This window comes from Mastigoproctus giganteus, chromosome 11 (assembly GCF_048544385.1).
Source record: "Mastigoproctus giganteus isolate SK-2022 chromosome 11, ASM4854438v1, whole genome shotgun sequence".
In the NCBI taxonomy this organism is placed as follows: Eukaryota; Metazoa; Arthropoda; class Arachnida; order Uropygi; family Thelyphonidae; genus Mastigoproctus; species Mastigoproctus giganteus.
The window spans coordinates 111,768,359-111,781,398 of record NC_143585.1 but is presented as its reverse complement, the minus strand read 5'-3'; the positions used below and the strand labels follow the sequence as shown (position 1 = coordinate 111,781,398).

At 36.2% G+C, this 13,040-nt stretch overlaps 1 protein-coding gene across 1 annotated transcript in view; it reads left to right on the top strand.

Moving 5' to 3' along the window:
* Tsp86D (Tetraspanin 86D) overlaps positions 1–13,040 on the top strand; it is a 243,034-nt gene that overhangs the window by 91,916 nt on the left and 138,078 nt on the right. The window contains exon 3 of the mRNA XM_090384541.1: positions 6,630–6,803. Within this exon, the coding sequence (XP_090240667.1) occupies positions 6,630–6,803 (174 nt within the window). The remainder of the gene's footprint in view (positions 1–6,629; positions 6,804–13,040) is intronic.

Genomic DNA, 13,040 nt, shown 5'->3' with positions numbered 1-13,040 from the left:
AAGCATTTGACTCAGTCCCACATGAGCGGTTACTTTATAAGCTGGAACAGGTTGGAATCACAGGGAAAATCCTTAGATTGATAGCAGGGTGGCTTCAGGGCAGGAGGCAGAGTGTTGTGATAAACGGTTATTCCTCAGATTGGGTTCCCCAAGAATCAGTATTAAAACCATTGTTTATTTTTGATTTTCATAAATGACATCGATAAAGGGATAGAGGGCGTGATGTCTAAATTTGCAGATGATGTAAAGATTGGTAGAGTAGTTAATGATTGCCGCCAAGCAGAGCTTCTTCAGAATGTCCTAGATAGACTTCAGAGATGGTCAGAAAAATTGCAGCTATGCTTTAATCCAGCAAAGTGTAAGGTATTGCAGCTGGGGAACAGTAACCCCAAAATAACTTGTACACTTGTCGAAGTTGAACTAAAGCTGATAGTGGATGAAAGAGACTTGGATATTACGATACAGTCATATATGAAGTTATCTGAGCATTGTAGACTGGTTGCAAGGAGGGCGTATGATATCCTATCGATGATTTATCGAACAATCACTAGTAGAAATAAAGATGTCATAATCCAACGGAACAGACATCATAATCCAATATAAGGCTATTGTTAGACCACACTTGGAATACTGTGTTCAAGTATGGAGACTGCACCTTAAGAAAGACATTGTTCTTCCTGAAAGGGTCCAAAGATGGGTAACTCGCCTGGTGAGATCGACAAAAGGGCGTCCAAATGAGGAATGACTTCGAATGTGTGGGTTGCAGAGCTTGGAAACTAGGCACCTTAGAGGGAACTTGATTGAGGTGTTTAAGGCTCTGAGAGGCATAAGCAAAATGAATAAGGATGAAATTTTCATGGTTATCAATGATTCTAGAACTAGGCGCCATAATTTCAAGTTACAGAGGGAGTTGTTTAGACTGGATTGCAGGAAGTTTTATTTTAGCCAGCGAGTTATAAATTGGAATAAGTTACCTACATGGGTGGTAGAGGCTGACATTCTGGGGAAATTCAAAGGTCAGCTGGATAATTACCTTAGGGAGGAGGAAAATGCATAGGTTGTCCATTTCCTTTTCTCTTATTATTTTTATTATTATTATTTTAAATTTTCTTATTATTAATTTGTTTTTATTCTTATTATTTTATGTATTTTTTTATTTTATTATTATTTTTTTTTCTTTTGGCTGGTGCTGCATAAGCCATAGGCATCCCTGCACCATGTGGCCAATACTAATACTAAAAGGTTTATCCTGTCTTCTACTATACAAGAACCCCTGATCCAGGATAAAAACATGACATTATCCTATTGGTTAATAGAGTTAATCCCTCTACTATAAATTAACTGCTGGCAGCCTGTATGCTCATTAAGTTTCTGGTAGCATCAGCAAGAGGAGACTGTCAGCAGGTATGAATTTAATCTCTTTGTATTACCTTTGATTTCCTGTTTTCTATTGTAACAGCAAATCAAAACTTCAAGAACTAACCCAAACTTTTCAAAGTCAACAACAGAAGGTTAGAACTTTTACTCATCAACATTTATCTGCAGTTAGAACTAGTTTTCAAGCCTCCCAAATCATTGGCGAAGAAGGAAGGGCCTTTACGGGTGAAGAATTTATAAAAGGTATTTGTTTGACAATTGTAGAAGACCTGTGTCCTGAGAAAGTAAAGAATTTTGCATCTGTAAGTTTATCTTCATCAACTGTAACAAGAAGAATTCACACATTTTTCAATAGAAATTGATGAGAGTGAAGGTACAAGCCACACAGTTCAATTACTAATTTATATACGAGGTGTAAATCAAAAGTTTGCAGTAACTGAAGAGCTAGTTGCGTTAAAAAGCTTGAAAGATACAACAGGTGAAAATATATTTTTGAGTGTGCCAGAAGCAATTAATGGCCAAAAACTGAATTGATATGCTGTCAGCAGTTACGATGGATGGTGCAAAAAATATGGTCAGTACTAAAATTGGGTTCATGGGTCAACTTCATAAATATCTGGAGGGATATTTATCCTAAGCACTGGGAAAGGAAAAATATTAAAAAATCAATGCAATTTCATTGTATAATTCACTAGCAGTTTTTGTGTTGAAAATTTTTGGGCATAGATTCAATCATGTGAACTGTAATATCAACAGAGGAGACTGTCAGACCAGTATTCACAATACTGGTCTGAATCATTGGCAATTCAAAAATTTTCTTGAAACAATTGAGGCTGAATACAGTGATTTGTTGTTACTACACAGAAGTAATGATGCTTGAATTGCGGTAATGTGTTGAAATGATTTTTGAACTTAAGATCAAAATAGATCTATTTATGAACGAAAAATTAAAACCTGTTCCGGAACTATCAGATCTCAAATGGTTGCCTTTTTAACGGTTTATTTATTTTTGTGTACACTTGAATTTTCTTAATATGAAACTACAAGGATGAGACAAACTTGTCAGTGAATTGTATTATAATTTCAAAGCATTTGAAACAAAACTGGAGTTATTTAAAAGTCAACTACTTCGGAATATGGCAATGGAGATTTCCAGGACTGCTGGGAGTCATAGTGGAACAAGTAAATATATGGGCTGTGTTAGGGTAACTAAGAGTAGAAACAGGTGCATGTATACTTGCATGTATACCAATGCTAGGAGTATAGTTAATAAATTTGATGAGCTTGAAGTGCTAGTCAAGACATCAAAAGCAGATATTGTTGGGATATCAGAGATGTGGTGTCACACAGACATAAGCAGTGCAGAATTGAATTTGGGGAGTATAATGTGTATGTACAGGATAGACAAACAGGAAGGGAGGAGGGGTTATGCTGTTAGTTAAGAAACACATAAAATCTAAGGAAGTGCATCCAACTGATGTTGGTGGACAATGCAATGTTGAGTCTGTTTGGTGTGACCTAAGCACTGGGAAAGGAAAAATAAGAGTAGGTGTGTGTGTGTGTGTGTGTGTGTGTTATAGGCCTAATGAATCTGATGAGTATAATGAGAAGTTGTGCAGAGAAATATAGTGGGCAAGTAAATCAGAATGGCTTATAATGGGGGATTTTAACTTACCAGATATTAACTGGAACTTGTGGATTGGTCACTTGCACACTAGCAAGACTTATTATTACTATTATTAGCCATATAGTGCAAAGAAGCCTGAGGCTTATGTGGCACCAGCCAAAAAAAAAAAAAAAAATTTCTGAATTACCCTGAGAGAGAGAGAGAGTAGAAGGGAATCACCAAGAAGAGAAGAGAAGAATGATGATATCCAGCCCAGATGTGAGCCCCTGACTTTTGTGGATTTATTGAATGATTGTGCTTTCTACAGCAACATGTTCGAGAGGCAACCAGGGGGAGTAATACAGGCGGGCCTCGATTAACGCAATTAATTTGTCCCGTGAGCACATCGCGCAAAACGGAAACGCGTTAATCGAATATCATAACCAATAGGAAAAATTATAATTGGTCCTTGACCTTCTGGAATGTCCATAAAGAATTTTAAAAATGCCTTTTAAATAACTTTTTAACCATATATAATGTAAAAGATAATGAAAATAATTATGGAATTAAATGTTTATTGCATAAAACAGTGGTTCTTAAACTGTGCGCCGCAGAATATTTTAAATTTTCGAGGGAAACAGCGATACTCGACATCTGTTGGACACCGCACGAACTACTAGCTCGAGGTAGTTCACAGTTTCAGCATTTCTTATTAAGTTGTTTGGACCTAACTACTAAACGAAACTGTTAGGTATTTCTTTTGGTCTGGGTGCGCCTTGAAAAAATTACAGAGACATTAAAGGCGCCGTGAATCGAGAAACTTTGGGAACCTCTGACATAAAATACACAATGAAGAAATTACTGTTGCGGAAATATTTGAACAGTGTTGACTTTCTCTTTTCATCATTCAATTTCCGATAGCTGGCAACAATCTTCTCTGGGCCCTGGCGAAATAAATATCGCAGAGAACATCAAACCTTTTGTTTGAGGTTATATGCGATACAAAAGATTTCATCTAATTCTTTTACCGTTATCTCCTTCGCGATAACATTTTCATCTGGCTCATTTAAAAATTTGAATTTTTAAATGCAAGTCTGCATTGACTTTATTAGCAGGAGACAAACACGTCTTCTTCCAATGGTTGATGGAACACACCAAGGCGGGCAGCAGGCAAACGTTTGTTTATTGACCGTATGACTCGCGGTATGCTTAACGCGCGATTCAAATCTTTTTCAACTATCGCATTAAAAAAAAAAAAAAGATCGCGTTAACTGGAAATTTGCATCGTGTAAAGTGAAAAGTGGTATCATTTTTCAAATAGCGTTAACTGAATATCGCGTTAATCGAACTCGCATTATGTGAGGCCTAGCTGTACTCTTGATCTGATTATCAGCAGTGATTATTCATGCATTAAAAATTTGCAGATAAAGGAACCACAGTGATCACAATGTACTGATGTGAGACTTCCTTAAAGATTTAACTACCATCATGGCTAAAGGGAAGGGCTTTTGCTTTTGTAAAGGTGACTACAGGGATCTGATCTGAGATATAAAACACCATTATGCCTGGCATTAGTGGATTATGAAAAGGCATTTGACTCCATACAGCATAAGGCAATGTTTCGGGTACTGGAAAGTCAAGGCATAGATACCCCATATATTATGATTTTTAAATTCAGTAAATTCTGATTTTAAATTCTGTACAGTGGGATCAACTGATGATATAACCAATGTTGAATTCTAAATGGGAAACCTTCAGGGACTTAATTTTGGAGGCCACTAGGCTAAGAAATACTGTTCAAGGTTTAGGCCTAAATGGATGTCAGATGAACTAATGAGGCTCGTGGCAGAGAAGAAAAATGTATGGGATGCATATAAAGTATCAGGTGATACAGAAGCCAGTGGCAGATATAAACTAGTCTGTAATCAAGTCACAAAGGAGGTTAGCCAGGCGAAGGCAGATTACGAGAAATATCTGGCAAAGGATGCAAAGAAAAACAGCAAAGAGTTCTTTACTTATATAAACTCTAGAAGGAAAGGGATGAATCAGATTGGACTACTTAACATAGATGGGTTGACTATTAATGATCATGCTCAAGTATTGTATATACCACGTTTGTATACAATAAAGATTATATATATAGCTGATAAACTGAATGAGTATTTTGCCTCTACAATCACACATGAGGAATTATTCAATGAGGAGAGGCCAGAAGTTTATCAAACTCTAACAGGGAGCTAAGTGATTTTGTAATAACTGAGAGCAAAGTGGAGGAGAAATTGTGGAAGTTAAACATAAAAAAGGCACCTGGGGTGGACAGGATATATCCAATTATATTAAAGGACGCAGAAAAGGAAATATAAGCAAACCCTTAGCCATAATTATGAGAGCTTCCTTGGACTCAGGGGAGATCCCCCATGGACAGGAGGTGTGTAATCCCCCAATTCACTAAGGGGGTTCAAAAGGTGACACTGTAACATAGACCTGTTAGTTTAACTTGTGTTCCAGGAAAAATAATGGAATCATTGGTTAAAGAAGCATAGCAGAATCATCTAGACAAGACTGCAATAATAGCTAAGACACAGCATGGGTTTGTTAAAGGGTGGTCTTGTCTGATTTGATTGGATACTATGATGTGGTCACAAAGGAACTGAATGGCAAAAATAATTTTGATATCATATACTTGGATTTCAGGAAAGCTTTTGATACTGTTGCACATGGAAGACTGCTGTACAAATTGGAGAAGTATGGCATTAAGGGTAAGTTGCTACAATGGATAAAGGGATGGTTGAGTGGGAGATGATTATATATTAAAATATATAATCGAAAATATATTTATATTTTACAATTTAAATATTTTATACATTTAGTTCTTCCTTGTGGTTGGACTTGCATACCTAGCTAATTTTCTTGCTTTTTGATTGTTTGTCAATCTGAAGCTTTGTGTTTTTGGTCCAGCTTCCTCTTCAGTTGCTTAGTGCAAAGGAGTGGTAAGAGAGTCCCAATATTGTCCTTAATTCAGTTTTATTCCAGTTTTTAATCTTTATAAGCCTTTGTTATTAGCTCAGTTTTTTTCGTTTTATTAAAATATGTCTAACTTTTTAATTACAACTTATTGTAAACTTTTTTAGAAATTTAAATCAACCTTTGCAGTTCTTTTTTTCTTTTAGTTATGTCTTTAAAACAGACCCAAAGTAGTGTCAAAATATTAACTGTTGTTGCACTTGAATTATTTAGTTTAAGGAATTTGCTCTAATGTAATCTTTAACTTTCATTAATAAATTTCATAATATTTGTTCACTTATGTCTTTTGCAAATCATATCACAGTACAGTATATGCACTGTATATGTGTGTGTGTGTTGAAATAGCATTTTAGTCACATCACATGAGCATTCAAATTACACTTAGAAAAGTATAATTGTCTGGGGTTTATGCATCTCATTTCATCAGTATAAATCAAGTAAGTTAGTGAGTGCAGAACTTTCTTTTGGACAAAATAGAATGTAAACAGCAGTTAAATTATTTTGAAATATATGTATCTTAATTGGAATTAGGTGATATCAGGTATTTCAATAATATGAGATAGAGAGAGAGTGAGAGTTTTTCTTGGTATTTGTTTATTAAATATTTATTTTTATATTTCAGTATTCATTTATCTTGTTGCTGTTGTTTCTTGGAGAAATGGCCCTTGCTATCATGGCATTTATCTTTCCTAATACATTACTTGATCTCCTTAAAAAAGGTCTCTCCAAAGAACCTGTTACCAAATATAGAGATGACAGAAATTTGCAGAATTTTATTGATGCTTTTCAGACTAAGGTACGTTATTTAAAAATAATAAAATTAATTTTGTTAAGTTTAACCCTGCTGTGGGAGCAATATTTTGTAATACATCTGGGTGTTAATAGTATTACAGGCTGTTAGAACATCATTAGAAGAAAAAGAATGCTTTGATCTCCTATCTAATATTTAATAAAAATGAAAGCTTTTTTAAGTAGAAATTTCTTATCTGTCTCACGAATTGCTATTTCTCCTTAAAACCTTCAGGTAATTTATCAACAGACAGATTGGGACTGAAACCCATCTTTTTTTCTTTTTTTTTTTAAGTTTATTTGTATTAGTCATATAGTGCAAGGAAGTTTGTGGTTTCTTTGGACTATATGGCTAATACTAATAAATCTTTTGCTGCACTGGCAAAAAAAAAAAAAAAAGAGAAAAGTTAAAAGTAGATAAGAAAATAGACAAAATACGCACTTCCCTCCTCACAAGTAACTATCCAGTTGATCTTTGAATTTCTTTGTTCCAGTTATAAATAAGTTGTTGGCTAAACGAAAACTTCCTGCAATCTAGTCTAAACTTCTTCCCCTGTAATTTGAATTTCTGGCATCTGTTTATAACATAGTCGCATAGTGTTTGGGTTGGTACACCACTGGTAGTTTCAAACAACTGCACCATTGTTTTACTTCTGTTGTATACAGTACTCTTTAAATGGCAGAAGTGTGTGCATTGCATTGTTTTGTGTAGTATTCGGTTCTGTTGTTCTTCTGACTTTCAGCTGCAGGGCCCCTATTGGGACTCTACATTGCCTGCCACCACCATTAGGAGGTAAGTCAAGCAGTCCCATTAGTTCTATGGCTGATATCTGCCAGGGTTGCCTGAGCTTCTTGACAGAGGCCAATTTAAAAAAAAAAAAAATTAAGGTATGAAGGTTGCATGGGGAGATAGCGAAGGTAGGTCTGAATGAGGGTAAAGATTAGGGTGGCTTGATAGAGAAGTTAGGCCACCCGGAAAAGGTAAAATAAGTGTGGGGGAAAGGGAATAAAAGTCACAGGGACAGATGTCCCTGTGTGATTGCCAGAGGCCAAGGGCACTCTGGGTACCCACGCTGACACAAGAGCACCAATAATCCTGCACTGGATGGTGCCAGTAGAATCATACCCCTGAGGGTTTGCAAGGTTATCCTGCACTCCGGAGAGTGCTAGCAATCCCAGTATAGGTCTGCTGTAGTCCTTGTGTTGCTCTGTGCTCAGCAATCTTAGCTTTCCTTAGGGCAAAGACTTATTGTGCGAATATTGTCTGACATTTATATGTGTCCTCGCTTTGGAGTAGGAGAGATTCTTAGTTCCGGGGGGGGGGGTTGTATTGGATCCCCGTGAGGAATTTTAGCCTGGAAGTGTCAAAGGAGGGACACTCGTAGACTAGGTGATTATGATTCTTCCTCTACACAGTGGCAGAGGGGATCACTTTCCACAACACCAAGTGCTGTTAGTTTCTATTTGAATAATCCGTGGCCTGTAATAATAAAGGTTGAGCAAAGACCTGGCATAAACCAGCGAGGAGCTTTTGGATAAGTCAGGTCACTATACAGTAGGAAGCATCTTGTGATGTCTCCTTTTGTTGTGGATTCCCAAGAGTGTTTCCACAGATTCATGAGGTGGTTGGTAATTCACCTTCTTTCTCGCTTTGGATTGTTTGCTAGGTCAAATTGATAAATCAAGAACCTGTGTTGGGATCCCGTTCTTGAGTCAGGCGAAGAGTCCTCTTCTAACTACCTCAAGGTAAAGTGGGAGGCAGCCTGTTATAACTAACTTGCAGTGCAAGGGTACTAACTGTTCTGCATACCCTGCAAATAGACAGTAGCATGAATCTTTGTATTGCATCCACTTTGCATTTATTTCTCTCCATGGTCGCTATGGTGCACCAGACAGAGGCTCCATAGGTGACAGTCGGAACCAGAACTGCTTTATAGATGAGAGAGAGAGAGTGTTTTAGATTTTATGCTCCAATTTGCTCTGCTTATGTATTGTCATGGCTGTAAATCTTTGGATTTTTCCTTTCAAGTATTTGAGATGGACATGGAAGGTTTAGGCCAGCATTGATTTGAATTCCCAGATATTTAATCTCCAGGCACAGGCAGATTGGGATACTGTTTAGTTTTATTGTGGGTGGTTTTTGTGTTTTCTCTAGAGATTTTTAGGTTGTGTGTGGCTGTCCAATTTTGAAGGTTGCATAATGCCGCATTCACTGTGATTCCAAGTGCTGTTCTAGTGTTCGCTCCTGACCAGGACAAGATCATCAGCAAAGGCCAAAGGCTGGACCTCGCCCAGATCCATCCCCAGGAACTTGTCCAAGAAATGAGAGATTAAAGAAAGGGCCCCCAGGACCGAGCCCTGGTGGATGCATCTGCGCAGCAGTTGATATTTATTGACTACTTGGACTCTTCGGTTATTGAGGTATGTTTGCAGACAATAACAGGGAAAATTTTGCCTTCATTCATTTTACAAGCTCCTCTCAGAGATTTATAAACCTCAGTCAGGTCCCCTCTAAAGTGCCTAGTCGCCGAGCTCTGTATCCCACATAATTGAAGTCTTTATTTGTAAGGTTGCCCTTTTGGCATCACGCTTGAACATGTGTGGTCTTACAATTAGCTTATACAGTGGAGTTATGACCTCCCTATCTCTACAGGCTGTTGTTAGATAAATTTCATGTCATGGGCTTTCCTGACTGCCTGTTTACACTGCTCAGAAAACTTCTATGTATTTCATATAAGTTTACAGCTTTAACTTCTGTCTGTCTCTCTCTCTCTCTCTTATTATAACTACTGCTTGTTTGTTTATCTTCACACTTGTGAAACATCTGACATTCACTCTTGTGAAAGAAAGTTGTATGGTATCTTCAAGAAAAAATAATAATTTTGAATGCCCTTATGTTGCACTGGCAGTGGTAAGTTTGGTGGCATTAAACACATAATGATAAGTGACTTTATTATTCAAGCACAAATGTCATCCAGTATGTGATCTAGCAGAAGCTGACTGAAGTTTAATATTATAAAAGTGATAAAAGGAAGTAAAGCTTAGTAAAGTATAGCATCAATTGAAATAAAAAATAGTTATTCTGAAATTACTGCTACCCAAATCAGTACCTTTTGTACTCACTTCATTTATCTATTTTTTCTATTGATTGGTCTAATCTTTATATTTATCAAAACTATTCACTTCTGTAATGCTGGGTGGAAGTTTATTTCAGTAATCAATTAATCTCTGGCTAAGCAAATTTCTGCACATCTATTCTACAGCCATTATTTAATCTCTTTGTGTGTCATCTGAGAAGTAATAAAGATGCTATCAGCATTTAGTTAACTTAATGATTTTAAGGTCTTAAATACTTAAGATTTAACCCATCCACTTCCTCATCTGTTGTTGTGGAATCCACTTCCACATGGGTTGAATAAATTCAGGAAGAACTAGACAAATTCTTGAAAGGTATGGATAGATGAACTGTGTAGATTTTTTTTTTTTTTTTTTTGGCTGATGGCTTGGCCATGGATTTTTTTTGGCTTGCTTATTTGTATCATTTGCCATTACTACTACTACTTCATTTAGTTTACCATGAAGATACCTAGTTTCCAGATGCTACAATTTACAGAACCTGTCTTAGTAAGAATATCTTTTATTGCCCATGGCAACTAATCTCATTTCTCATCTCTGCACTCTTTCCAATAGATCTGTATCCTTCCTAAAATGACGTTTCCAAACCTATATATAGTACATTGGATGTGGCCTAACTGTTGCTTTGTGGAATGAAATAACCACCTCTTTTTCCCTGCTGGTAAAGCTCATTGACAGAGACCTACATGCATCCTAGTGCTTCTCTGCACTGCCCAGAGAACTTCATGTTGGACTGTATAGCTACCCCTAGTTCTTTTAATTTTAGAAACTTCCTTGTGCTACACAAATAGTATGTTACCTCCACGATTAATCAGAATCAGTGTTAAACCTCAGTTTCTATTTTTCAGCTCTTCTGCTTAGTTTATCTATGTCTTGCTTAAGTAGCTCATCTTGATACATGTAATTAACTACCCTGTTTATCTTTTGTATCATTAGCAAATTTAGTCATAGACTTGAAATAACTACAGTATTATTTTTTAACACAGTAGTTATTTTTCTGTTTTCAGACAATAAATCTAACCAAACATGAAATGTCAAAATTCAGGGGAGAATTGCCTATAAAGGGAGTACACGTCAGCAGTGCAGCCATCTCTTCTTGATAATTTTCTACCTGATTATCTTGTTTTTATTAACTATTATTTTATTTGCATTATTCTTTTATCCCATGGGCTGTTAGTCAAAATTTGTAAGTAAGGAAGTTACCAAAGTGATTACATGCAAATTTGCTTTGGTTATAATTGGATAGATTCCATCAGCCCCGTCTGCCTTATTCAGACACCTTTACTTTTTAGCTTCAACAGTTTTTCTTTCCATTTTATTTTAGTTATCACAAAATAATTTAGCTTCCAGTTATAACATGGTATGCTTCTGGTTTCCCCATTCCTAAAACCTTCCCCATGCATGAATATAGATGCAAAATATGTATTCAGCTTTATGTCAACCTGAACAGGATTATTGATTGTTATTCCATTTATATCTAATGGCAGATTACAATCCCTTTAGTTACTCAAAAGCAACACTATTTTATACTTACTCTTGCTTTTTGTGTCATATAATAATTTATAATCATTCGATGCATTTTTTTTCTCTGCCACTAGTCTCGTTAATTCATCTGACATACATTTAAATCTAAGCCTCGAACAGTATCTCTTAGTTGGTACAAGAAGCCTAATGGCTTCTGCAATTACTTTCCTGAATTCTTCCCATTTAAAATTTGCTGTTGGTAATAACATTAGTTGGTTACATTGAGTAGAATTTAAAAACTGTCCGAGATCATTGTAATCATCTTTACTAACTACTATCAAAGGCAAAAGCCCTTCCTTTTTGTCCTTGACAGTAGTTATATCTTTTAAGTAAGTCCCATATCAGTACACTGTGATCGCTGTTACCTAGTGGTTCTCTTATCTGCAGATTCTTAATGCATGAAGAGTCGCTGCTGATGATCTTATCAAGAATATTGCTCTTTATTGTCTCCTCTCTAACATGCCAGGGTAGAAAACAGTCATCTAGTTAATCCATAAAAGTTCTGCTACCATGTGAGTGACTAACCCACAAGTTCTAGTCCATATCTGGAAAGTTAAAATTCCCAAATTATAAGACATTCTGATATATTGGCCTCTTCTGTTTGTCTTAGTTGTTCATTATACTTGTCATAATCATCTGGTCTATAACATATCTCAGTTCCTATTTTTTTCCCAGAGCTTATATTAAACCAAACTGATTGATCATTACATTGGTCAACTGGGTACACTGCTTTAGATTCTGTGTGCTTCTTAACTAAACCTGCTAAAACTAAAACTGCTGTGTGCAAACAGCTTCAACTTCTCATATATCCACCAACAATTTCTTAAATGTTGATCTTCATCATTTCTGTTCATTGTTATGTCTTCTGTCATGAATAAAGCAATTTGCTTATTGCTTTTAAATGTTATGCCATGTTTGGAAATCCGAAGTTCTTCAAATCAGTGTAATATGTCATCCATATATTAAGGTCATTACTCCTAGATATATCAAAGAACGTTATGTGCAAATTTATTATACCAATGGTTTTTAAATCTTTTACTTACACATTGGATGTTGTTATCCTAACAGACTAAACCAGAGGGATGATTCTGTCTTAGTCATACGCATTTTGTCTGCAATGGTCGTGGAGCATCTAAAGCAAGAGGAGAAGATTTTCTGTTTATTGGCTCAGTGAGGAACTACTTTATGGCTGAATGTGACTATGTGGTGCACAAGTTCCCATTGAAAATTGCTGTTCTTATGAATGCTAAGGTAGCATAAATTTCATCAACTAGTAGGGCATCATTTTCAAATTTGAAATTTTGTGGACAAGTTTCCAGTACTTGGTGTCATCAAAGATGAAGCAGTAGATAATTTGCATCATCAGTTCTGTAATGATACTGCAGATATTCGTGAGAACCTAACAGATGATATTATGAAAGAATAAAGAATTGGTGTATTTCTTGGTTGGGGAACTGTCATGTGCACAAGAAAGCTTGAAATTTAACAAATTATTCAAACACATGCTTGGCATTTTAATTAACAATATTGAGTGTGAGAATATGTTCAGGAGGCCTGCCCCTAACATTTGCAGGGCCCAGGGCAA